This window comes from Barbus barbus (assembly GCF_936440315.1).
Source record: "Barbus barbus genome assembly, chromosome: 10".
In the NCBI taxonomy this organism is placed as follows: Eukaryota; Metazoa; Chordata; class Actinopteri; order Cypriniformes; family Cyprinidae; genus Barbus; species Barbus barbus.
The window spans coordinates 21890965-21917649 of NC_136738.1; the positions used below are offsets into that span (position 1 = coordinate 21890965).

The window sequence follows — 26685 nt, forward strand, 5'->3', positions numbered from 1 at the left end:
GATAGAAATAGGGAGGAAAATAATCTCAATGATGAGTATGACGGCTCAGAGTAAACTGGGTCATTTTTCTGACAAGCCAATATTTAAGGTGTCATCTAATCTGCAGCTTAAAACCAGTCTTCACACCAATAAAAACAGTGTCATTTATTTTTAAAATCCTGATTTATCTAAGTCCAAGCAACAGATCAGAGAAAGTCTAAATTGTGTATTCAGGAGATGTGATCATTTTGTTTACATTTCATATGCATTTTATAATCATTATTTCTAATGTATTTGCAATCAACCACATCAATTAAAACAAATGACAGACGATCTCACCTTTCTCAGAAATAAAGACAAAGAAGCCAAAGGTATTGCCAGGTAAAACATTTATAAATTAATAAAAACATTCCCTTTTAGTATTTGTCTTTGAAGGTTTTATCGTTCATTTAAATCTCCATTCGGTTCCACTTTCCTCCTCCATTTTATATATAGAAAAATATTTTGATAACATTCATCATTTTGCATCAGTTTCCACACAGTCCAGTAGATTATTGAATCGATAAGGGATAGCCAAGTCACCTTTATTTATATAGCGCTTTTAACAATACAGATTGTGTCAAAGCACTTAACAGTATCAAATTGGAGGATAGTGTGTCAGTAATGTATAATAATAATAAGCTTAAACTCTCAATTTTCAGTTAAAGGCATTTCATATTGAATTCAGAGATGTCATTGTCTAGCTCTGTTTAGTTTAAATAGTATCTGTGAAATCAAATTGATGATAATCGCTAGAAATTAAGTGTCCCCAACTGAGCAAGCCAGAGGCGACAGTCAATAATTGACAGACAAGTCAATTATTGAAGAGTGGGGTTCTGGATTGTAAATTTAGTTTGTGTTTGTCCCCAAAGGTTTAACCATCTTTACTTACTCAGAAACACGGAAACCAGTTTGCATAGATAAGCCGCAGAAGTCCTTGTCAACATCAACATTTCATTCAAACAAATGGACAGTGAAAGAAAAATAAAGAGAAAACCAAAAACAGAAAAATTAACTTAACAATTGTGCAATGCATATTGATCAAACAAACACTTTTCAATAACAAGCATACACAATCAATGAGCTCCTGATTTTTCAAAATTTCCAAAATCATACCAAACACAATTATGTATAAAAAAAAAAAAAATTGCATCATAAAAACGATGGGCATTTCTTGTGCATTGGTATCTTACGACACATCAATTGTATAGGCCTGTTTGATTTCTAACTTAGAAACTGAAAGAAAGCATAATAACCACCGTCTCCATAGAGATAACTGAACCCTAACATATATGTACCGTTTTTTCATTCAACCTCGTTCTCTTTATCCTTTCTATTTAATCTCTCACCCACACAGACATCAGAGCATGTTTCAAGGAAAGCACAAACTATTTTTGACACTATCATGGGCTACCATTATCCTTAAATATGGAATTTACATGCTAAACATTTCATATTTCAACTAACAAAAGCAGAGAAGCATCAAACTAATGTTCCAAACAGACCCTCTGTGGAGAAAATGGGTGGATTGACAATTTAGCAACTAGAAAATAATATATAACTTCCTTTCAAATTGTCTGCTCTTACATCTAGAAACTGATCAAAACGCATATTTGATCGAACAAACACAAGTAAAGCCATAAGAACACTGCATGGAAAGAAAATGAAGTAAACTGAGGTAATGCGCATCTGGCTTGTGCATGATAAAAGCTCTTGGATGGATGATTTCAGATCAGTATAAGTGTTTAAGACACAAGGGGCAAAAAAGATACTGAAAAAAATAAATAAAAACTCACTGTTAAAAACACTCACAAATCTTATGCACATGCATGTCCTAACTTCCATTCTGAAAATTAAAGTGTCAAGTATTTTGGTAATAAACAAATTAAAAAGTGATGTGTGCGTTTCTACTATGCACACATCACGGCTGAATTCACTCATACTCCATAACACTAGCAAACTCAAGTAATGAACAGAAAAAAACACTTTGATTCAACACGAAGATGGCTTATGATTCACATAACTTGGCTCACTCCTTAAAGGGACAGGTAATTATTAAGCAAGCTTTTCTTTGCTCATACCAGTCAAATATTTAAGACATTAGCACCTAGTCAGATGCCAAAAGGGATGCTAACATCCAGTACAGGAAATCTTTGTGGGCAGAAAGATCAGTGCCTTTCCCAAAACAACCAAAGAGGATATGTAATGTCATGCTAGGTGAATGTACCATTTGCATTTCCCTAAAACGGACAGAATCTCACCCTAAAACTCATCCTAGAATATGTGCTGCTGCAACACGACAAGAATGAAAACGAAAACTTTCCATCTATGCTTAATTTGTCAGGCTTTTATTGGGACGGAGGTTAGGAAAATTAACTCTCTCCCCTCTTTACGGACTCTAACGTCACTCTAGCTGTTGGACAAGAAGATTTGTGCTAGAGTTTGGCAGAACTTGAGCATTTTGTCACTTGTTGATTTTTCAGAGATGTATCAATAAAGGGGCAAATCCTGTTGCGATACCGAGGACTTATTGCCCAGCTTGTGATTGGTAAACAGTATCTGACATCTCGTCCTTTAAAAAAGGCCAGATGATTATTTCAGATTTATCCTGGTGTTATCTCACAGACCTATATTTCTATAAAAGAGAAAATAACCATTCGACTAAAAATGTAAATGGCACTTCCGCACCCATAAAAGTTTAAAAGAACCGTGTGTAGTGAGTCTACTTTAGCTGGTCTCTGAAGTGACTTAGAAACGTAGGGAGTGCAAGTTTACAGCCAAATTCCTCCAGCTTAAAGGATCCAAGTCTCTCTGAGTGTACAAAAATCATTATACACATAGATATTTTATATAGGCTATATACAAGATTTATATGCACAATTTCCTAAAGCTTAATGGATAAATGGTCCTGTACAATAATAAAACAAAATTACATTATGAACATGAGATTATTAACAAGAGATGTCCTCTCTCTTTTCCTTTATGATCAATTGATTTTTCCTGTCTCTGAGTGCATTTGCAAACGTTTGTTTGAAAAATCTCAGGGATATAATAGTCTACAGCTCAGTGCCAGGAACAGTGGATAAAGCAAGTATAGAGGAACATTTTGGCCTGGTGTTATTCCTCAGTGCCTTGACTAGGTGGGAAGGGCAGGGCTACGGCATGCTCCTGTGCAAGAGCTGCTAGCTCTTTGAGAAACTCTGAGAAAATAACAGCACAGTAGACTGCGTTTTTCACCCTTAGTGCCTCTGCCTGCTTCCCCAGGCCAGAGGCCCCACTGGCTGCACCACCCCGAAACAAAGCACTGTGCAGAGACTGCCCTCCGTCTCTCACGTGGGCCAAGGCCAATTGAGCTGCATTTCGAGCTCTCGTAGGACTGTTAGTGTGCCTCAGGATAAGATCGCCCAGAGATGGTTTTCGGCTTTTAACTGTGAGAGAAAAAGAGAGAGAAGAAAAGAAAAAATAATAAGTGAAGATACCTAGTGCGTTACCATTTTTGCTTAGGGTATTTCACAAATGAGTTGAAAAGTAAGTGAAATGTCTCCTTTAAACTGACTGAATATAATGACAAATTCTAAGGATATATGAAGAGTTTTAAAATAAAATGTAAGACTTTAAGACTTCTTCTGAGACCTGCACAAATAAAATTAATACTGTGTGTTTATACAGAACAAATACTGAAGACATTTTACACAATATACAGTATACACATACTGACATTGGTTTATGTTCTATATTAATACTAGTGCTGTCAAAATTAGCATGTTAATGAAGGTGATTAAATATAAGGTGATTATATTAAAATATTTAACCAGGGCCGCTGCTGGCCAAATGGGTGCCCTAAGCAGGATTGTATTGTTGAGCCCCCTCCCTAATATTATGGAAGAAAAAAAAAAAGAAAAAAACACCTACTATAGGGGTCAAAATAGAACTTTAATAAAATATAAAAGTAAATAATTAAATAAACTGTAATTAAATTGCATTATTTAAAAATTACATTTGTAGCTCTAGACAGTTACCTCTGGCTATTATTTTATTAATACAGTTGTCGGATTGATTTTACGGTCTCAAGAATTCAGAAATCACGCAAAAGAAAACTAAGCAGTTTTACTACGATAAAACCATGGTTAATTTTTGTAAGGGTTGTGATGTCCACTAGTTTTTTGTTTTTTTTAAGAGATTATAGAGGCTGTGTCGTCTATAGCAAAAAGGTGGCCAAAAATTAAGGATTAAGTGGATATTTGAATTAAATATTTGGTCAATAGCCTATTAAACAAGGATATGATTGTCCTGTAAGTGTAACAGCAGCAATGACCAGGCCTTTGGCTCCCGTTGCAGGCATTTGTAATAACAAGTAATGTTGAAAAAAAAAAAAAATAGACACCATGACAAAATTTGTAATGGCTTTACTGGTTATAATGGGACTTGGTATTGGTTTTAATGGAAACTAATGGACCCTCTATGGTCTCTATGGTAATTGGTCACCTTCTATTGGTGGCTTGTTAAAACCAATAAATCCTAATGGGATATGTCCCAAAACACACTGCAGAAAACCATTTTTTTAATGGTTTTAATAGTTAAAAGTTTATGGTTTGTAATGGTATTTGTGATTTATTTGTGATGGCATTAGAATTTTCTGTGATGGATCTATTGTTTTTTTAAGCAGGGTTGCCTCGTTGTTTTTATATAATGCATGTGAAGTCATTATAAAGGCTGTTGTTGGCTTAGGTTTGTTTTTATAACCACAAAAAATATTATCTTAATACTTCTTTTTAAATTATTATTTGAAGTAACAAAACCATGGTTAATTTGCGGTTACCATGGCTAAAAGAACCATTTTTTTTTTAACTCGTATTAAAACCATGGCTAACTTTCGTAAGTGAACATGGACACTCGGTGAAATTATTACCGACATGAAAACCCGTTATAACCTCAACAGCCAAAAAAGTTTCCCAGTATTATGAATGTAGCCTAACTGAAGATGACGCATGGGCTTCGTTTTCAGCTTTTTTTTTTTTTTTTTTTTCTTGGAGGCGGATTCAGCATTCAGCAGCAAACACGAGGTGTGGGAATGGCGCGTAGCAGTTTTTTGTTTTTTTTGGAGCAACTGGGATGGTGCCCCCTCCCGGGAGTTGGTACCCTACGTAGACTACATACTCTGCGTATAGGGAGCGTATTTAACGCACTTAACACAGGGAGGAGCTAGTTGGCCACCCCACTCACAACTGCTGCTTCTGTCACTTTTTCCTTAACAAGAACTGCATTTATTTAGATGCGGAACGTATGTCAGATCTGCATCATGTTTAGCAGCGGCAGCTCTTATAGCAGCCAAAAAACCCTAATAGCCCAGCTGTTGTGCTATCTGTTAATCAAAGAACAAAAGTAAAAAAGGGGAACATCAATAACTGTTGTAGCTTTAAGGATTCATCTATAATTTAGAATTTCATGTTTCATAACTTTATTCAATTTCTGTATATATCCTACTTGCTGAAGTTAAAATTGATAGCTCTCAATTATACTGTAATGTTTAACGGCTATAGTCAATGGTTAAACATTACAGGGAAAAATACTATTTCCTAGAGACATCGGTAGTATTGGTATCAGTGATACTAGCCTTCAGTCATAAAAAAGATGCCATTAAACAAATATTAAAAAATACTATTTTTATGTTGTGATTGAATGTGAAATTACTGCAACATAAGTATATTTAAAAACTTTAATATTAGGTGGGATTAATATAATTAATAAATTACATTTAAGGCAATTAATTAGTTAATTTTTGAATCGATTGACTGCACTAATTAACACATACCAATTAGATCAATATTGGATTTTGCTAATAAAGTATTAATGTTTAATGTGTCTTCCTGTGACAGAGCAGCTCAGATAGAAGTCACATACAGTGCCTTGCGAAAGTATTGATACCCCTTCATTTTTTTCACGTTTTGTTATGTTGCTGCCTTAACTGCTTTAAATTATTTTATTTTTTCTACACAAGTCTACACTCCATACACCATATTGACAAAGCAAAAACAGAATTGTCACAACTTTGTAAATTCATTACAAATAAAAACCTAAATATTTAGCTGAAACACCTTTACAGCCTCAAGTCTTTTTTGTTTGATGCAACAAGCTTTGCTCATCAGCATTTTGGCAATTATCTGCTATTCTTCTCCTCACCTCTCAAGCTCTGTCAGGTTGGATGGGGGCAGACGCACATTTTCAGGTTTCTCCAGAAATATTTGATTGGGTTCAAGCTCAGGCTGGGCCACTCAAGGACATTCACCGAGTTGTCTATAAGGTGAACCTTCTGCCCGTCTGAGATTCTGAATGCTCTGGACTGAGTTTTCATTAAGGCTCTCTCAATATTTTGGTGCATTGAGCTTTTCTTCTACACTGATGAGTCCCTCAGTCCCTGCCACTGAAAAATAGCCCCATAGCATGAGGCTGCTACGAGCACACTTTACTTTTGGAATGGTACTCTGCGTGTGATGAGCAGTGCCTTGTTTCCTTCAAACATGATGCTTGGAACTGAAGTTCATCAGACCAGATAATATCATTTCTCACAGTCTGAGGCTCCTTTAGGTGCTTTTTTGCAAATCCTAAGTGTGTTTTCATGTGTCTACACTGAAGAGAGGATTGACTCTTGCCACACTGCCATAAAGCCCAGATCGATGGAGTGTTGGAGTGGTGTTTGTCCTTCTGTAGATTTCTCCTATCTGCATATACGATCATGGAGCTCAACTACAGTGACCATCAGGTTCTTGGTCACCACACCAACCAAAAGCCCTTCTCCATTAATTGCTCAGTTTGGTCAGGAGGCCAAGAGTCCCGGTTGTTTCAAACTTCTTCCATTAAGGATAACAAAGACTACATGTGACCCTTTAATGAAGCAGAATTGTTTTCTGAATTCTTCCCCAGATGTGTGGCTTGACGCAAACCTGATTCTGAGCTCTACAGGCAGTTCTTTTGACCTCAGGGCTTGGTTTTTGCTCTGATATGCATTATCAGCTGTTAGACCTTTTATTAAGACGTGTGTGCCTTTCAAAATCATACCCATTCAATTGAATTTGCCACAGGTTATCTTCACTCGAAGTGTAGTAACATCTACAAGCAATATAAATGCTCCTGAGCTAAATTGCAACTGTCCCAGATAAGAGTATGAATACATACGCAATGGAATCATTTTTTCAAACTTTTTTATTTTGAATAAATTTGTGAAGATGTTAAAAACCTGTTTTTTGCTTTACCATTATGGTGTATGGAGTATAGATTTATGTCAAAAAAAAAAAGTAATTTAAAGCAGTTTAGCATAAGGCAGCAACATAAAACGTGAAAAAAATGAAGGGGTATAAATAATTTCGCAAGGCACTGTAACAGCTTATGTTTAAATAAATACCAGATATAGTTTGTTTTAACAAAATCCCCAAAATATCCAGAAAAAAAAAGTATGCACGATGCAGGACTTTTAATTATAAACAAGCCTGAAATACACAGGACTCTTAATTGAAATTGTCTATGCTTTACTACTTCCAGCCTCTCATGCTGTATAAGGGGGATATGCACTCTTACAACCATCGACAACATTACAATATAAAACCCATAAAGTAAACATTGTTTTTAATTCACCGAAAATAGATCATAAGCAACTGCTTGGCATAAATGCGAGGTATGAATTTTAATACTTTCTGTGTTCCGTTCCCAAATTTAAGACCCCTTTAAATGTTCATTAAGATTTCTTTTATACCATTTAAAATATTTATTTTTATGGTCTTCTATTCCAAATATCCTTCAAGGCTTATTTTGTGATATGACCAACTGTGTGAGTGTGTATTATCCTTTACAAAGGCAAATTCCACAAAAACATGTCACATCAAAACATCAATAAACCATGATCTCTTGTTTTTGTTCCTGAGAACGTTCATTTCCTTTCATCCACCTACTTAATGAGTCTGATCGACGGAGGTTGGGCACTCCCATGGGTGAGTCAGACCAGTCTAACTTTCCTCTTGCAACCAGAAAGCGGCGAGCCTTTCTTAACATGGCAGGGAAATCCTCGTGTACTGCTGCAAATGCTTCAATGCGATTTTTTACTGATCCTAGCACCTGAAGAGTAGAAAGAAAAAGTAAGGGTCAAAGTAAAAATAAACATTTTGGGAAAAAAAAAAAATCTTTTTGATGCAATGCATGTTTATAAACTTAAGCTCCAGTCAAATACAAATCTGAAATTAATTGCTTACTCAAACTTTATCCCTGAACATTAAACAGCTTACATTTTTAACCATAAAAACTCAAAAAAGCACCAAAAGACACACAAAGTTGTTTTTGAGTAGTCAAAAATCTATTTTGATTTCATATTTTTGAACAGAAAATGTACAAACCAATAAAAAGAGCAACTGAGAGTGATTCAGTCTTTGCATATTTTGTATTAAGCAGTCATGCAGATGGATTTGTCATATTTCTTCATTATGTATTGCTGCATTACCTGAATGAGTGATTTAACACTGGGCTGAAACACCATGTTGGCGTTGAGCAGGAATGAGCGGAGGAGAGGCTGAGGGTAACAGGCCAGCTGGAACACAACACCCGTCAGCAAAATGTTCACATATAGGGAGTTCTGCATCATACTCTCCAGTTTACTGAACAGGACTGTTATAAATGGACCTACACAGAGGGAGAAGCGGAACCAGTGACTTATGGTTAGCACTTGCTGAACTTGCACAAGTAACATAAGCACTCAAATCTTTAATTTGGTCATCTCTACATCGAGAACCTGTGTACGGTTGAGTGAGAGGTTGTCCGAGGGGTCGCGCGGGGCTAAACACCCCAGGGGTAGAGCTGTCAGGCTTCGTTTCACTGGAACGCTGCTCAGTCTCCACTGGAAGACAGTCCTCATCTGTCAGGCTGGGAGCAGGAGCGGTGCGAGATTCCCGAGAGGACTCCTCCGAGCTGCGTGAAAGAACCCTCCTCTCCCTTACACGTTCCTCCAGCTCCCTCAGCTCCTGGTGAAAAGCCTCAATGCTGATTCCCTGGCATTTTGAGTCTCCAGACAATGGCTCCGACGGCGCCCGCTCCAGCAACTCCTCAATCAGACGCTCAACGGACTCTGGACCCCTGCTTTCATGGGGAACTGTGGAAGTCTCGGTCAAGGCAGGAACAGGAGACAATCTCTGGCTCTCGCTTTGTAGACACTCTTGGGTAGAAGAGGGCACAGAGGTTTGATGTTGCAGATGTGGCTTCACCTGCACCTGAGATGATTTCATTGCCGATCCTACATGGAAATCATTGTAGTCAACCGGGCCTATACCCATAGACCCATTCATACCTGACTCCACCACGCTGTTATTTACATCAGAGTCCCTTTTCACTTTCTTAACTTCCATTCTATCATCCACACTGTCTGTGAGCTCCACCTGCCCCATCCCGTTATACAGCGTTGGATGAGGTGCCGAATGAGAGTGTTGGAATACGGTTTCCACAGCACCTGTTATTTCTGTAGAGATTGATGCAGAAGAAGACTGGAGAGGTACAGAACTGGGAAGAAGGCTGCGTTTCTTACTGCGGGGTGTGAGACTGATACAGTTCTTGCTGATGATAACATCCCACTCTCCACTATCTCGATCTGAACTGCTCCACTCGGCACGTGCTGCAGCCACCACTGCTGCCCTCTGCTGAGCGGGGTCCATTATGGAGAAATGCTCTTGTACCATACTGAGGGAGGGGTTGGACGTAGGAGGGGGAGGTGGAGGAGGAGCAGAGTTTGGAGAGGGATTTTCTCCATCGTAAGGGGCTGACCAGTCTCGACAGGCCCAGGAGCAGAGCTCAATGCCCTTCCGAGCATCACGCAGGTACTCCAGGTAGCCAGTCTCTCCCTCTGAAGAGTCTTGGAGTTGGTGCATAGGGCTGTCAGGAGACAGAGGGGAGGAAACACCACCACGAGGAGAAGAGGGAGCGTTCTCCGAGCCAGACGAGGGGAGGTTGGATTGGCCTCCTGAGCTTTGCTGTCGAATAAAGAGAGCAAGGCGGGAAGGAGTGCTGGGTCTGGGGTGAACTGGTGACTCTAAAGTGGGACTACTTAACACTGTAGAAAAAAAACGGAAAGAATATACATATGAACAGCAGCAAAGTTTTTTCAGCACAGTTTAAAAGCACATCTGTAATGGTGCTTTTCACTGCGTGGTACGACTCGGCTCAGAACGGCACAGCTCAGTTTGGCTTGGTTTGCATTTCCACTGCAGTTTAGTACCACTTTTAGAGTGGGCGGGATTATTCATGTGTAGTTATAGTTGCGCCGCCTCTACTGCCGTGACTTTTTAATTCCGCGTCGCTCCGTTGGATCCGCTCCTCGGCTATCAAAGAGAGGGACGTCTGTACTTCCTCAACAGACAACGAAACAGCCATTTTTGGTTGTTAAAAAAGGTACGGCCATTCAAAACAGTTGCGTTCGATCCTTCGCTGGCTGTGCCGATTTAAATCTAGCGGGTCTGTTGTGTCTCGTGCCGCAAGTTCAATGACGCAGGCAGAGACTCTCCGGCCAATCAGTGATCAGCAGTGTTTACACGTCACGTTTTGGTAACGGTACGGCTCGCTTGGAACCTCGGCCGAGGTGGTACTAAAAAAAGTACCAGGTACTGTACCCAGTGGAAAACCCCCCAAAAGTGTGCTGTATTGAACTGTACCGTGCCATACTATGCAGTGGAAAAGCGCCATAAATGTGCCTGACACAGTCTTACCCTTTCCCCAGAAGGCAGGTTCATCATCCCGCTCACTAGAGGGTGCTGCAGTGATTCGGCAGCATTCTGGTATGAGGGAAAGGAACTTGTCAGCTGATTTGCCATAGAGGTCAGTTTCTCTGACTGCCCTTCGCTGACTCAGCATTACATGTGTGCATGGCAACAGATACCTAGAGACAAACATTAAATAAACGGTTTTATTTTTTACACACAAATAATAATTATCTTTAAATATTATTTTTACTATGACAACAATTTATTTAAAATTCATTTAAAATAGAAATCGCTTGTAACATTGTCTTTACTGTCACTTTTAATCAATTGAATAGATATTTAATTTCTTTAAAAAAATCTTACTGATCCCAAACCTTTTATGTAATGCATTGCAGTTTGCAAAATGCACTGTCCAAATCCATCTATAAACAGCCAAAGCTTATTTTGTAGGCTTTCTTGATTGCAAATTGAGTCACACACCCAAGCACACAAAATACCTGAGAACAAGCTGGAGCATGAGGTCTTCACAGTTGAGACTGAGCAATGTCTTGAACAGACTCAGAGAGACCATGCACAGCTTCAAAGAGAGGGAAAGAAAAAACAATGCAACTTTAGTCACTCCATATTCCCAGGAATATACTGCCTCTTCAATGCCAAGCCTACAGCACTGACAAAACAGTATATTTTCGATCGATAAATGCACCCTAGCTGTAGCGTGTGCCAAACTAACCCTTGAATTGCTGCTGATGCGTGTGAGTAGTGTATCAAGGATGGTGTCGTTGTCATGGCGATGCAACAGAATGAAGCGCAGGAAGGTCTTAAGGAGGGAAGTTTCTGTGATACTGCGTAAAAACAAGTCCAGATATGCCGTGCTTGCTATCATCTCATCCACTGACGACTGACAGAGGAACCATGAAAGAGAAAGAGAGAGTGCAAAGAAATCAAAATGAGAGAAAACGAATACTGTTCAAAACATTGTTTTATAATGAATGAACATGGAAACTGTCATCTATGCCAAATATGGCTCACGTCTTCAGCCCAGTTCAGTGTGGTTCACCTTGTGCAGAGCGGGGCCCATGACTGGAACCAGGAAGCCGTTGTGGAGGTAGTCAAGGAGTTGGCAGCGCACAAGAGGGTGTGCCACCTGCACTACAGCATTACAGAATTCAAGACTGTTCATGAACAGCACTAGAGAGGAGACGCCCATCCAGTCCTCCCTCCGCAGGGCGTGCCAGTCGTCGCCCCGTACCTCAATCTTCCGTGGCAGGGATGAATACAGTCCACTCAGCCCTGTCGCTAGCACCTGGGAACAGAACAATAGGTGCCAACATTATTTCATAAAGTTCACCAAGCAATCTCTGCATTTTAAACATAAACTGAATGAAAAAACATTTGCAATATGCGCATCTGAAAACACAAAGCAAATGAAGCCTATACATTTGACAAGCTGCAACAAATATAATTGACTAATGAACTGTATAAGTTGTAAATAAACTTAAGTTCACCGCTGCTTCAGCCTGTGTAATAACACATTATGGTAAAATCACTGAAACACACAGGATCTTCCTTTTTCTTTTTTTGCTAAACTACAACAAAACGTACAGCTCTTATTTCAAACACAGTTATTGTTATTCCAACATCTTAGCAAGGAATAATGATACAGTCACTTTAAAGAAAATTCTGCAAAATTTAGTCTTCAAAATGGAGACTAATTTGCAATTACATGACCATAAGGATTGCTATTGAAATTACTGGATTGTTAAATGTGAACATTCACTGAATAATGGTAAACACCTTAATTCTCAAATATGGTGAAGAACATCATTCACATTAGAGCTAGTTTTATATCCGGAACTTCACCATGTCTTCTAGAGCTACAAAACAGGCAACTACCAGCTAGACCTATGCATCTCTAGCATAAAAATAGATATATGTGTATAAAGTATAAAGTAATAAAGTAAAAAAATAATAAAGTGAGAGGTACTGCAGCAGCATGGAGTCCTAGATGAGACCTCCAGATGCATGTGTTAAGTGGGTCAGATGAACGCTCATATATTATTCTCAAGAGAATGGAGGACAGAGGAAAGCAGCACATCCACTGAACCCAACTGAGTCCAAAACTGTAGCATAACTGCAGATGACAAATGGCCTTTTCATTTCACAGTATCCAATGCAGCAGAAAGAAAATACTACAGGACTTTATATCTCCACTGAAACAGCTCCAAGAGACACTCAAGAAATTAACAAGCGGCATTTAAATTGCATGGCAAACAAAAAAGGCACATCATAACATGAACAGAAAGGATATATTAAAGATGTGCTAACAGAAAAACAGGAGGATATGAATATATATATATATATATATATATATATATATACACACACACATACATACACACACACACACATCAGCGCACGCACAACAACACATTCATGCTTACTGGGCAGAAGTAGGAGTTCTCTGTGATGTGACGTGCAACAGCGTGGTTGCTGGCAGAGGTTGCCATGACGAGCAGCAGCGCGTCACGGGCCTGCTGCCCCAGAGAGCCATCTCGATGAATAAATGGCACCAACAGGGAGAAGATCAGCAGGTTAGTGGGACCCTGCTGCACCAGTCCACACCTAAATATCAACTCCAAAACTGAAGTTTCCTTCGCCATGCACACACATACCTGACACAAACAAACATTATTTAGTTACAAATTAGGAAAGCACATTAATATTCAATTATGCACAAAATCATTGTACATTACAGCTGTATGCACCCCTATGAAAGGCTCATATGAAATTTCAGGCCTGCTTTTTCAAATAACTAATAAGAGCATTTCCATTTGGAAAAAACAATTGCAACTAATTTAAATAATTAGTTTTACTTCTCATTTGAGTGGAGAATTGTAAAATAGCAAAGATGGTTTATGTCAAGATCTGTCAAATATTTTGAGTCCTGAGAAGACCAACATGGAGTTGTGTTTCTGTGCTGATTATAATCACATATTCTAATTTTGCTAAATGTTTAGTTGGCCCTGGAAAGATATTCTTGTCAGAAAAATACGTTCTAACCCAATCCAGACCCCTAACCCAAAACTTAACAATAACCCAACCATTAAATTACATCGAAAAGATGTACAAGCCCCTAACCAAGTTCTAAGATCAATTTGATTGGTTGTCATGAATGTTGTTCCAAAAATGTTGACTCTACTGGAACTCAAGGACAAAGACCGGTTCAATGATTGTAATCTGCAAAATTCTGTGGAATCATTTTAAATATGGGAACATGTGCTAATGACAAGTCTGCAGTACAGGCCTGGTCATAATTAAAAATAAATGGTTCAAACAGGTGTCAGAATCTGCCTGTCAAACACCTGATTTAGCAGCAGTACGAGGCTGGACTCTAGGGCAGCAGGGCAGCCCAGCTGGGAATCTACACATGCTCCCAGCAGGCTTAGGAGCGGTTGTAGCACTGCACTGTGCAGGAGCAGGGGCTGATGCGACTGTCCGATCAGCATCTCAAACAATTTCAACAGCTCCAACTGGCTGTCTGGATCCAGACCACGACGCAAATGCCATTGTACCAACTCATCCAGGATGTTCTCCGCCACCACCATCTCCAGAATAGGACCCATTGCTGCAGACATTTTACAATCCAATGTCACATAAAACACCCTCACGTGTATTAAACTAAACTGTGAAACAGTCCAAATGTATGCTCCATCGAGCTCACAGGAGAGTGTTTTAACCTGGTGATTCAATGTCTCCCCCTGCTGGTCTCTCTTCAGCTAGCAGGCACAGCATCTGATCTGTGTGATTGCGAACTGCAGTGAGATCATCGGCATAACCGCCCACTGAAGAGTCTCTCTGTTTCAACACCCCTGACACCTGACAAAAAAAACAAGGAACAGTTAAATTCTATTTGTGGCAAGTTCAAAGAGGAATAGGTGTCTATATTGATGTAGTGGCAAACAATCCCAATAAGAGAGCACGGACGTAAACCAAGGAGGAAAACCTGTTGGAGTGTGGGTGTACCTACTGTGTGTATTATATTTGAGCATAAAAGGTTACTGACATGCCCTAAAGACATAAAACTATAAAGGCATTTGTTTTTTCATAAAAAACATATTTCCAAATTGCAAACCAAGCATATAAGCCAAGAGTTTTTGACTTATTAATATGGAAAGATAACTATGAGAATTTTAGTCAGAGCAGCATGCAAAGCATTCATTTTAACCCACATTATCATGTTTGAATTGATACATGAATTCATAAGCTCTCTGTTTTATCAACAATCAAAAACCTGTTGCACACAATCAACTACATGCCTTCTGCCCTCTGACTGATAGTTCATACTTCTTTAACAAGTAAAAACACAAAATTCTATTTACATGATTGCAGTTTATTTAAAGAGTTTATTTACACAGTTATTATGAAGGAAAATAAGACTATGCTGTGTCTCACCTGTCTCCAGTGGTTTTCAAACACCATAAGACAAGTCTCAGGGTCGGCGGTGCATGGGCTGGATGGGGCTGCATGTCGACCGGTCCGAGTGCCTGGACCTCTTGGATTTAAACGACTCAGCCAACTCATCTTAGCGCATAGGCTGGTCCAAATTTGATCAAAAGGTCAAGAGGGAAATAATAAAGGGGAGAGAGAGAAGAGAAGTGTGGAGAGGGAGAGGAAAGGGAAAAGGGGAGGGGGGAGGGGGGGTAAGGCGGCTCACAAAAGGCGTCCAAAAATCAAGAAATGAAGAGTCCAGCTTGAAGAAATAAGAGGTAAGATCATAGAAAGGATGGAATCCTGCTGAGGTCTGCAGCAAGTCACTGTACACCAGTGATCAGTGTGTGAGCATGCGAGGCTTGTCTGCACTCCCTGTCATCCAGTTTGCTGTCGGCACTATACGCCATACCGATACATAGACTCCTCCACACACACCTGCAGGGACAGAAAGAGAGCGAGAGGTCATTGATGACACATTCACACCTGCAGGTAAAAACAAAAACAGTACAGCCAGCCAGTATAAAGGTTAGATTCTGTGGGAGATCGAAATGTCAAGGCACACAACATAAATTCCATTAGGGTAGCAACTATTTTGAGAATCGATTAACAAACATGCTAATATGATTAATATATACTCTACTTTTCAAAGGTTTTGGATGAGCAAGATCTCTTTTTTTTTTTTTTTTTTTTCTGGCAAGGACACATTTAATTGATCAAACGTAACCGGGACTGGAGTAACGGACATGTTGCCATCACAGGAATAAATTTCCTTTTTTAAATATATTATAGAAAATACTTGTTTTAAATTCAAATTAGTGCTGTCGATCGATAAAAAAATAATAATAATTAATCCCACCTAACATTAAAGTTTTTAAATATTTCAAGATTCAAGAGATTCAAGATTCAAGGTTTCAAATATACATTTATATTGCAATAATTTCACATTCAATCTTCAAATTAATGTACAAACAACATAAAGGCAGTATATTTGTAATATTTGTTTAATGGCATCTTTATTTTTATGACTGAAGGCGAGTATCACTGACACCAATTAATACTGATTTCCCTATAAAAATGTTTCCCCCTAATATTTAACCATTGACTATAGTCATTAAACTTTACATTATAATTAAGAGCTATCAATTTTTACATTTATTAGACTTTAAAAATAACTTCTAATTTAAGTGAACTTAAAACAATCTTCACATAAACCCATTATAATAAATGTTAGATTTATCTACCTGTGCCCCTCAGCAGAAATATACAGAAACTGAATAAAGTTATCAAACACTAAATTCTAAACTAAATACAGATGAAACCTTAAAACTATAAAAGTTATTGATTTCCTCTTTTTTCTTCTGTTCATGATGAACAGACATCACAGCAGCTGGTTATTAGGTTGTTTTGGCTGCGTTTCTTTAAGAGCTGCCACTACCGAACATGACACAGATCTGACACGCATTGTATTTTCTCTCAACTCTACCTTTTCTGACCCATTTCAGGTCAGACCCATTTCAGTCTCTTCTAAGGAGCTGATGAGTTGAATCGAGTGTGTTAGCTGAGGGAGACAGTGCTAGGATGCTCCAGGACAGTTTTGAAAACCATTTCAGAAACATGTTCTTAATGTAACTCATATATAACATATTACATGCATGCACAGATTTATGGCAGCTTTAATTGCCTTTTTGGTAACTTCATGACTTAACTGATCACGGCATTGAATGCTCGTAGTTTCTTTCGCGATTTCATATAAAATGGTACAGGGTATGCGCGCGCCGGCACCTTTGTGCGTGTACTGAAGAGCATGCGCAGCGAGCACAGTACAGTTTCCGCACTCGTTTGCCTCGCGCCTGACGCTGAAGTAAATTTGAAGCGTGCGTCTGAAACGTCTCCTGTTTGATGTGCTTGTAATGACATTCTGCGACTGAATAAATGCACTTCTTGTCAAGAAAAAAAAGAGACAGAATTAGGATTTATGAGTGGGGTGGCCAACCCTAGTCCCCGCCCCTGCGTTAACAGCGTTAAATAATTTTAAAGTGTTAAACTGAAAAAATTAAATCGCCTGCGTTAACGCGCATTTTGACAGCACTAATTAAAATATAATTTCACAATATTACTGTTTTTATTGTATTCATGATCAAATAAATGTAGCCTTGGGGAACATAAATGAGTTCAAAAAATTTTACAATTTGCACTGTAGCATAAATTCTTACTTTAAAAAGACAACATTTATTTCTGGAATTTTATTAAAAATATTTTTTTTGCCCAATCCTCACATTTGCAAAAGGGAAAATGAACTATGGGATGAACTAATCAAAAGTAGGTCATTACACTTAAATCAGATCGCGTCATGGATTAGAATCTGTAAATATTAAGCTGCAAAAATTGATTCAAATATGAATCCTGCATGTTCTGCGAGTCTCTGTGTGAATGAAAGAATGGGAGAGACACGCGGTTTTTTTTACTACGTACACTGAAGCGCGCCTGATGCTCGCGGTGATTTCATCATCTACCGTCTCAATGAGGACATAAATACATAAACTACATCTCCAGAACTGCTCTGAGAATCACTTCACGAGCATTTTACCGTTTCATTTGAGTAAAACCAGCGTCATATCATATAGCTACACACAGAAATTTAAAAGGTACTCACGGCAACCCGTCAAAATAAAAGTTTATCTTAACGACATTGTGCCAGAAATATATTACTATTATTTAGTAGAACGTATGTGATACTATTACTACTGTTGAAAAAATTTATAAATATTCATTTTTAAAGAAATAATCACACAATATTTCTTCCATATTTTAATTTTAATAGTAAATCCCCTTTATTTACCAAAAAAATTAAATGTGTTTAAATTTCATTAATTAAAAGACACATTCAATTTGAGTGAAACTTGTTTACTCTTTTTCATACTTTATTACTTGCGGAAAAAACTTGAAACTTCTTTTAAATAAGTATAAAGAATGGCATTGATTTTTGTACATTTGATCTTTGTTTGACGTTATTAATAAAAATAGTGTGTTTTTAATTAGCATGTTTTTGTGTTTTGCTTTGGTACCGAAATTGGTACAGAGAACCGTGGATTTTCACTGGTATTGGTACCAAATACTTAAATTTTGGTACCGTGACAACACTAAATCGAGTCATGCAGATGTTGCTTGGTAAACTTCTTGGAGCAGCCAGTCAAGTAATTTAATGAATATTCATCATTCAAGCATTTCCCATAATAGGATTCTTCATCTGATTAATGCACATGTATTTAACATCTGCCTTCATTTAATACGTTTGAGCCACTGGGCAAATGTACTTATTCATAAGTGTCCTGATTAGGACCTCCATTAAAAAGCATCACCAAAAAAGGGCCAGTGATCTTCAAAGTGCTCCTAACCAGAATTTGTTAGCATAGCTCCCTGAGATAAAGAATTAATGCTTGAAAGCAGAAAGGAATGAAAGGTTTAATAATAAATAAAGCACACTAGTAGAATGCAGCACACCAGTAGATCTCCATACCATCGAATCAATATGGTGTCTGGTGAAACAACTGCACTCATAATACAACAGGCAAATTCACTCGCAACTCTAAATACTGCAAGTTGCAGTCTACTGTATATTCATCTATGCATTCAGCTGGCATTTCTGAAAACCTACCTGCAAACTAGCAGTAGTTTGTCTGTGATGTTACACACACCTCTTCCTGTGGTCTTAACTAATACAACAACATTTCCTGTGTTATCAAAAACAGTGACACTTTATTGTTTTGGTAGTTTTTGAGAGGATTTTTTCAGAAGGGAGGACAAAAAAGCAGATTTGAGAAATGGGTCAAAAAATTCAAACAAATTCAAAAGCCATTTTCAAGGAAGCACCAAACACATACAGACACTCCACCCTGCCATTCACTAAAAAATTCCTTGACCGAGAGAAGTAGTAAGGCTTCCTTCCCTACGAGCACTCCCTCATCCCAAGAAAGACAGTTCACAATTCCAATGACATAATTCTATAGAGGCTGTCTTTTGAGGAAGGGCGCCTGTACAAGGGAGGAGCTATGTGTCACAAACTCAAGGGGATACAAAGGATTCTTGGTACTGTAAATTGGATAGTATGAGTCACAGGCAAATTCAACTACAGCAGGGTCCAATGTTCCAGACCAAGTCAAACAACATCTACAAGTGCACAGTTTCTAGCCAGCAAAGAGGCAGTATGACAGCTTGGCATAGTTTCTCCCTTAATTAGTTTAGTGTCTTTTAGAGTGCGCACAGCCCAGCTGACCACTACTCCTCTGATACTCTGTCTCTCTCTCATAGTTATTGCTTAAGTCAGTCACTCACTAGTTACGTCACTGCCAAATCATACTGTGTGGCAGCTGCAATGACTGTTATCATCAACACACACATATTATATTAGGGCTGGGCGATATGGCCTAAGCAAAAAATCCCAGATTTTTTCACAAAATAAATCTAATTTACGATTTAAATCGATTTTTTTCCCCCTACTTAAAATCAATCTGCATATGACAAAAAAAAAAATTGTTCAAAACAAGTTTTAACTTTATTTTGTTTTGATTTTACTTCTGGGATTTGATCTGGATTACCCCCTTGGGGTTAATGTGCAATCAGAAACAACAAGCCAAAAAGACAAGATGGCAAGCCCTGCCATTGTAAAGAGTGAAAATGTAACATAACATAATTTAACATAGCATAAAATTATGTGAACCTTTTTGATAAGTTTTCTTTAAATACATGTTTAACATCTTACTATTCAGTAGATAGGAGGTAGTGCTGATAAAGTGCAAACAAAACATTCAACACCATTAAATATCAGTGACTGTACATTTTTTTGGGGGGGGCGGAACGATGACAAATGATTTGCAGATCCTGAGCACCACTGACAAGCATCTGATCTTGTAAAATGTGTGGTAAGTACTGCCGCTCCATAGTATAAGCAGAGTACGTGCGATTATGAATCTCAAAAGTGAAAGTGAAACTAAAAAGTGATTCAAAAGCAATTTCAAAGCCCATTCAGAACTACGGGAGCCCAGAGGGGAGCGTCGGCGGGTGTAAAAGAGAAAACCGATTTTCATTCAAACAAGTCGACATAAAACTACACATTCAAGTTAATTTCTAAAATCGATTTGTCGCGCAGCCCTATATTATATTCAGCACAATTCAACTGAATTGCTGTAGGGAAATTACTGAATCTGTACGCATATGCACAAACAACAGTCATATAATGACATTTACTAACTATAATAAAAAAATTTACATTTAGGTTAAAATACATTTCCTTAGTAGTAGTAAGTAGTAGTGGTAGTAGTAGCAGTAATATAAAAAAAAATGCTCAGCCTTTACACTCAAGAATATTATGAAGCTGTTTCACAATCAGAAATTTGAGGTTTCAGATACAGCGTTTCTGGAAGTGTTATGAAGGTAAAAGTAAGACAATTTAAGGCCGTTTACACTGGTGCATTTTCATTTTAAAACGGAAACGATCCTCATCTACACTGGTGTTTTCACTGCATTTCAGAAATTATCTCCATCCACACTACACAACCGAAAATGCATATCACATGACCAATCATGCAGGTACAACCATAGTTATATAGGTAGATGCCTTATTATTTAGATGGTGGATGCATCTACGTGCTTGGAGCAGTCGAATGGAGTATCTATCTATACCTATCTATGGGTACAACGAGCATGATGTTATTGTCATAGACATATATAGATTCCCTATTCAATATAGCGGCCCATAGAAACAGTTGCTAATGAGGCATCTACGTGTATATATATATATATATATATATATATATATATATATATATATATATATATATATATATATATATATACTGTGCAGACTCGGGCTCCAAATGACAATTTTCTCAAGATGGCAACAGCCACACTGAGATGTATTCACTTCACTTTTCTATAGTGGAAGGAAGCGGAGATGCGTCGTCCATCTTTTATTACAGTCTATGCTCCCAACACTGCACATTTTGCATGTCTCCTTTATCAATCACACCTGACTCAACTCATCAGCTCTTTAGTAGCAACTCCATGACCTGAAATAGGTGTGTCAGACAAAGGAGACATGCAAAATGTGCAGTGTTGGGGAGGTTCCAGGAACATGTTTGGGAACCCCTGCTATAGTGAATGACGTCAAGTTTACCGCTACAATATGGTGGACGGCTTACGTATAGCGGCCCATAGAAACAGTTCCTAATGAGGCATCTACGTATATAAATCTATGTATATATATATATATATATATATATATATATATATATATCTATGGTTATTGTTTACATGAACGAATGTGGGCAGCCACACCATCATTTTTAAAAGTCTCCGTTTTGGTTCGTTCACACTGAAATGCAACCCCGGAGTTTTTAAGCTAAAACAGGGTCTGCAGCATTTTCAAAAGTCTCCATTTTCAAAGGTCAAAAAACGCCGGAGTAGTGTAAACGACAGACGTAAACGCACTAGTGTAAACGTAGCCTAAGGAATAATTAAATTAAAGCAATACATTAATATGGTCTTTAAATGTAAATAACTTGTATTAGCAATGATTTAAAGTTTCAGAATCCAACTTCCAACATGTCCATTACTTTTCATTTTACAAAAATAAAAAGAGCTAATGGCTGGAATACGTCTGCTCTCAACCACGATAATATAGAAATAACCTGCACTGTACTTTCTGATCATACTACAAAAAGTGATGTTATTCAACAGCTTTTTGTCATATTTTCCAAATATCTAAAGATTCTTCCATCATGATACATTTACTTAAGTAAAATAACAAAATAAGAAGTCTTGTTTTAAAAGAAGTTGATCAAACTTAAGTGAATTTTATTAAAACAAGAACACATTTCTGCCAATGAGTTCAGAAAAATATTTCATACTCTCTTAGATGTTTGTTCGTGTTTTAAGCATAAACTCACTTACATTTTGCTCAGTTTCTTTATATGCTCAATTTTCATCTCAAGTAAAAGTGTCTTGATTAAAAGATCTTTAGATATTTGTACTGGAAAACAAAACAAAAAATGTATTTATTCATTTAAAGATTTATTTATTTTGAGTTTAAGACTATCTGCTAAGATTAAGGCGTTAATTTGTAGAAGTGCGAATAAAGCATGCTTACAGTCTATAAATAATATTAGCTGCCACACCAATGCAAAGAATAATGTGTGTGCTTTGTCTCTGTCTTACCTTATTGACACTGTCACTCACCCGTTTCTCAAATCCCAAGATAAAGTTTTGGTAACTCACAGAGACAAAGAGTTTTTACAAACGCTTTGCTGGCTACAACATTCCAGCATAACACAACTATTGGTGCCGTAATGGGACTAAACAACGGAGATTATCTGAGCAGTCCAGAGTCAGTCAGCTCTGCCTGCTTACTGACTGCTTAATGCCTCAGGGAGAACAGTCAGCTCCTTGTGTTTCACTGTGATTTCTTTATCGACCCTGCAACCACAAACACCACAGATGCACACTACTGGCATATCAAGATTCACATCTATATGTCTTTTAAAACATTAACAAACACAAACAATTGTGAATCACCACAGGCACATGCAAAGTGTTTCATTAACTGTAACTGAAAGTAACTAAGAATCAATATGTCATCGTTGAAAACAATCACGCGGAACCAAAAGATAATCTCCCAGGCAGTAAGGACACGTAGGGACACCTGCATCATGTGCATAAACATGCACTCAGAAGTCATTAATGCAAGTGCGTACTGCTTAATCTGGCTCATAAACACCAAGGCTCAACAGTAAGAGGAGAGGTTCAGGCCATCCCTTGGTTGATCAAGTCATCAATTCACACATGTTTTTGCATTCAAAAACAGCTAGACATTTACAAAATTATAGAAAATACAAATGTATATTACTCTTCCCTCACTCTACAACAAATCCTTTAAATTTAATGGTATTCAGAACAGAAAATAAAAAAATATATATAAGTATAAAACAAAAAGAAATGAAAGTGGTATTCATTATTAACAATGCTTATTTTTAATGCCAAGCTTAAACAAATTTATTTAAAGTGAAACTAAATCTATCGCATGTGCAAGATGTGCCATACAAATAAATTTGGGCCTGCATAAGACTCATTCACCACAAATGCAAATGTGCTTTGAGCATGTTTTATATGCTATACATTAATTATCATAAACATCATAAGTTCCAGCATGTTTTAGGTATATAAAAAAGTGTTTGTATTTGTTCATATAACAAAGTATATATCTAGAGAAATACAAATTTTGTAGTATTTTTAAAAAAATATATAAAACACATACTGCTGCCAAATCAATTACAAAACAATTGTTATAGCAATGGCTTTGCACGTTGACCTATATTACAGTGCAAGCAAGGCTGTTTGAGAATGTGACAGAAGAGGAAAAGGGGTGGAGAGAAAAAGAGAGATAGAGAAGCAAATGGAGAGGGATCTCTCGCTCTTATAGCCCTGAGGACAATGAATCGTTAACCAGGTGTCTGTCTTGGCAGCTCACAGGTAAAGTCTTAATGGTAGTTTAGAAGATCAGGAGCAGGTAAACATGCAAGTGTCATTACTAGATTCACATCAGTGCATTCTTTAAACTGATGAGGTGGACCTAACCTAATGGTTATGGATCTGTGCTGCTACCACTAAGTAAAAAGAAAAGGGGTTAATAAGATAACAGTTCTGCTCTTCAATAATCTCTGTACCCTAAATCAAGACATTGCACAAAACACACTACCCCTAAATATAGTAGTCTGCTTAAACAAGGCTGTTTTCTACTAGATTCATATTACTCTGCAAATCTGAGCCAAGGTTATTTAAAAGAAAGGACATCTGAAAAATGTATTTGCCACCAAATGCTTATACTTCCTTATGATTCAGGTTTTAGGCCACACATTTACTTCTCTTTTGACATGCTTCATATTTATGCCAATTGAGGCAAAAATGGAAAAGGTGAATCATATGAAACTATAATTGACTAAATTCACTGGAATCCAACTAGAGAGTGTTGACCACTGAGGGTTGGAAATAATAAGGAGAACAACAGAGAGTGAGAGAGAGAGACAGAACGAGTGCAAGTTTGTTTGCACTACAGGTCACATTCATTCCTTGGGTTATAATCATCAAGGGTTCAAAGTTCAGTCTTTCTGACACTGAAATGAGTTTAGGACTGCTGCAGCATTTTCTGAAGGGAAATAAACCTGAACACAGTGACTCCAGCAATTGTGTGTATGTGTCTGTGCAGAGGGGGTGTAGACAGAAAGATAGACGAAGAGAGTCTGAAGTACATCTTCACTAGAGTACAAAAGCTTACATGGTTTTATGGCATAGAAATGTTCCTCTAGTAGCTGATATTATATAGACATTATGGAGCAAAGGTATGATTGAATCAAAGTTAATGCAGACAACTAAAAATAATAAAAAAGGGACGTGAAATAAAATATTTTAAAAACTTAAAACATATTATACTCAACTCAGCTAGCTGCCAAAGCAGCAAATTTAATTTAGTTTGAGATAATATACATAAAAATTTATAAAAACTATATGGACATACAAAAAAAGACAAAAACACATTTTATAAACAATATTTAAACTAAAAATTACATGAAACAGAAAACATGGGGGAAAAAAAATCTAAATATTAATGAAAAATAACACTGGTCTTAATCATTATAGACATCAGCTTTTCCAAGTAAAAATGTTTTCAAAAATGGGCTTTACACAGAATTTGTTACAATAAGATAAACGATGGGAATCATCAATAAAGTCTTAGTTAAAAGTAATCAATAATTAGTAGCTGAGAGGAATCCCAGCTCCTACACCTGAAATATAAGCTAAAACCTGTTAAACATTGAATAATACACTATGAACAGAAATAAGGCTGAGAACCTACTACTAGAGCATCATTACTTTTCGGCAAACCCCTCAAAAACTTAATTTCAACTTATAACTATGCCGTTATATCCTATTATAAATACAGAGCATATATTCAATCTAGGAACCAGGAATACTGTCTACTCTCACATTTATTGATAAATAGTGACTTCATGTATAGTCTTCATAAAAAGCTCAACAGGCTTTTATATGAATAACACATTCCAACTCAAAAGAGCAGCTTCCATTGCTGCCACCCAGTGTTGTAGCCATAATCATATTCATGAGACTGTTCTCAACCACACATCACATCTGTGTGAATAAACTATCATAATCAGACTTGTGGTTTGACTCATTTAAAAACAGGTTAGTTACAAAAGATAGACCACATGATTATATATGATTTGAACTGAAATAATGCACCATAATTCTCACCTGCCACACAGGTGTTGAGTACTCACGTTACACAACAACATAACAGTCATTTTGAAGCATGGGGTTCATCACTTATGATACATAAACATTTTACAGGTTAAAACTGGAACCATCACACCATTTACCATAATCATACAGGTCAAAAGACACTTAGCACAGTAAAAGCATGACCACTAAATCGCGTTAATGGTCCATACCAAGAAGCTGACCTACAAATACCTAACCAGCTGTCAATCACATATTCAAGTTTATGCCAATGCAGCGTCTTTCTCGCTTTCAGTACGAGTACGTTAACGTTATGTGTCACGATACACATTCCCACGCAGTGATGTGTCGTTTAAAAACGTAAACTAGAAACCGAGCGGTTAAGAACCGTTATTCTATATGGTTATGTCAAGCGGATAACACATATAAAACCTAATTGTTGACGCATTCAACATTAGCATGGTTTATGGAGTATAACTTACGCATATTGTCTTCCACAGCCAGTGATATTTCTCGTCTCATCTGTGAGGAGCGTCACCGTTAGTCGCACAGTGAGCTCGCAACGGGTCAGATTTGACGCTGTCCGTTGAGCTCGCGAGCCGAGCGGTGACGAGACCACACAGCGCGATTCGACCGTTAGCAAAAACTACTTACGCAAGCGAGTGCTGTTTTCCGCTTTGTCCTCCGCCGTAAACCCGTCTATCCTGAAACAGCGAATCTCAGACTGGTAAACCTCTCCCTTCGTCCCGCAGCCATCTTTCTCAGATTCCACGGACACACCCACGCGCACGGGACGCTGTGACGTCACACCGGAGGGTGGCGGCCATGCAGAGAAGTCTGTTGTTTTGCTCGGAGCGCCACCGCCGGGGAAATTGGAGAATTGATAAAGTGGCTTATGAATATTTATTATTTAATAGAATATTTATTAGATCGAGATGACGTTGCGTTGGTTTGTAACCTTTAAGGGGCGACCAAACACGGTGCGTAATTAATATTCAAGAGTCGGCCACATGGCAGGTAAAATGCGTCCACCTTTGGTATAAATGCTGCCACCAAGGTGGTAATATGATGTATTTTTCCTGCCTAATACAGTTAAAATCATAAAACAAAGATTTCATTATCAAAATGCTTTATTGATAATAAA

General features: G+C 37.7%; 1 protein-coding gene across 1 annotated transcript; it reads right to left on the reverse strand.

Moving 5' to 3' along the window:
• Nucleotides 1–351: 351 nt before the first annotated feature.
• LOC306876449 (FHF complex subunit HOOK-interacting protein 1B) lies at nucleotides 352–26323 on the reverse strand. Its single transcript, XM_079427618.1, has 13 exons — nucleotides 26196–26323; nucleotides 15198–15671; nucleotides 14483–14621; nucleotides 14108–14370; nucleotides 13187–13417; nucleotides 11803–12048; nucleotides 11476–11643; nucleotides 11243–11322; nucleotides 10752–10921; nucleotides 8792–10099; nucleotides 8504–8682; nucleotides 7962–8124; nucleotides 352–3446 (listed from the first exon to the last, which is right to left on the reverse strand). Exons 2-13 carry the CDS (start codon nucleotides 15324–15326, stop codon nucleotides 3136–3138), a joined length of 3387 nt encoding a protein of 1128 aa, XP_079283744.1. The 5' UTR covers nucleotides 15327–15671; nucleotides 26196–26323; the 3' UTR covers nucleotides 352–3135.
• Nucleotides 26324–26685: the final 362 nt, after the last annotated feature.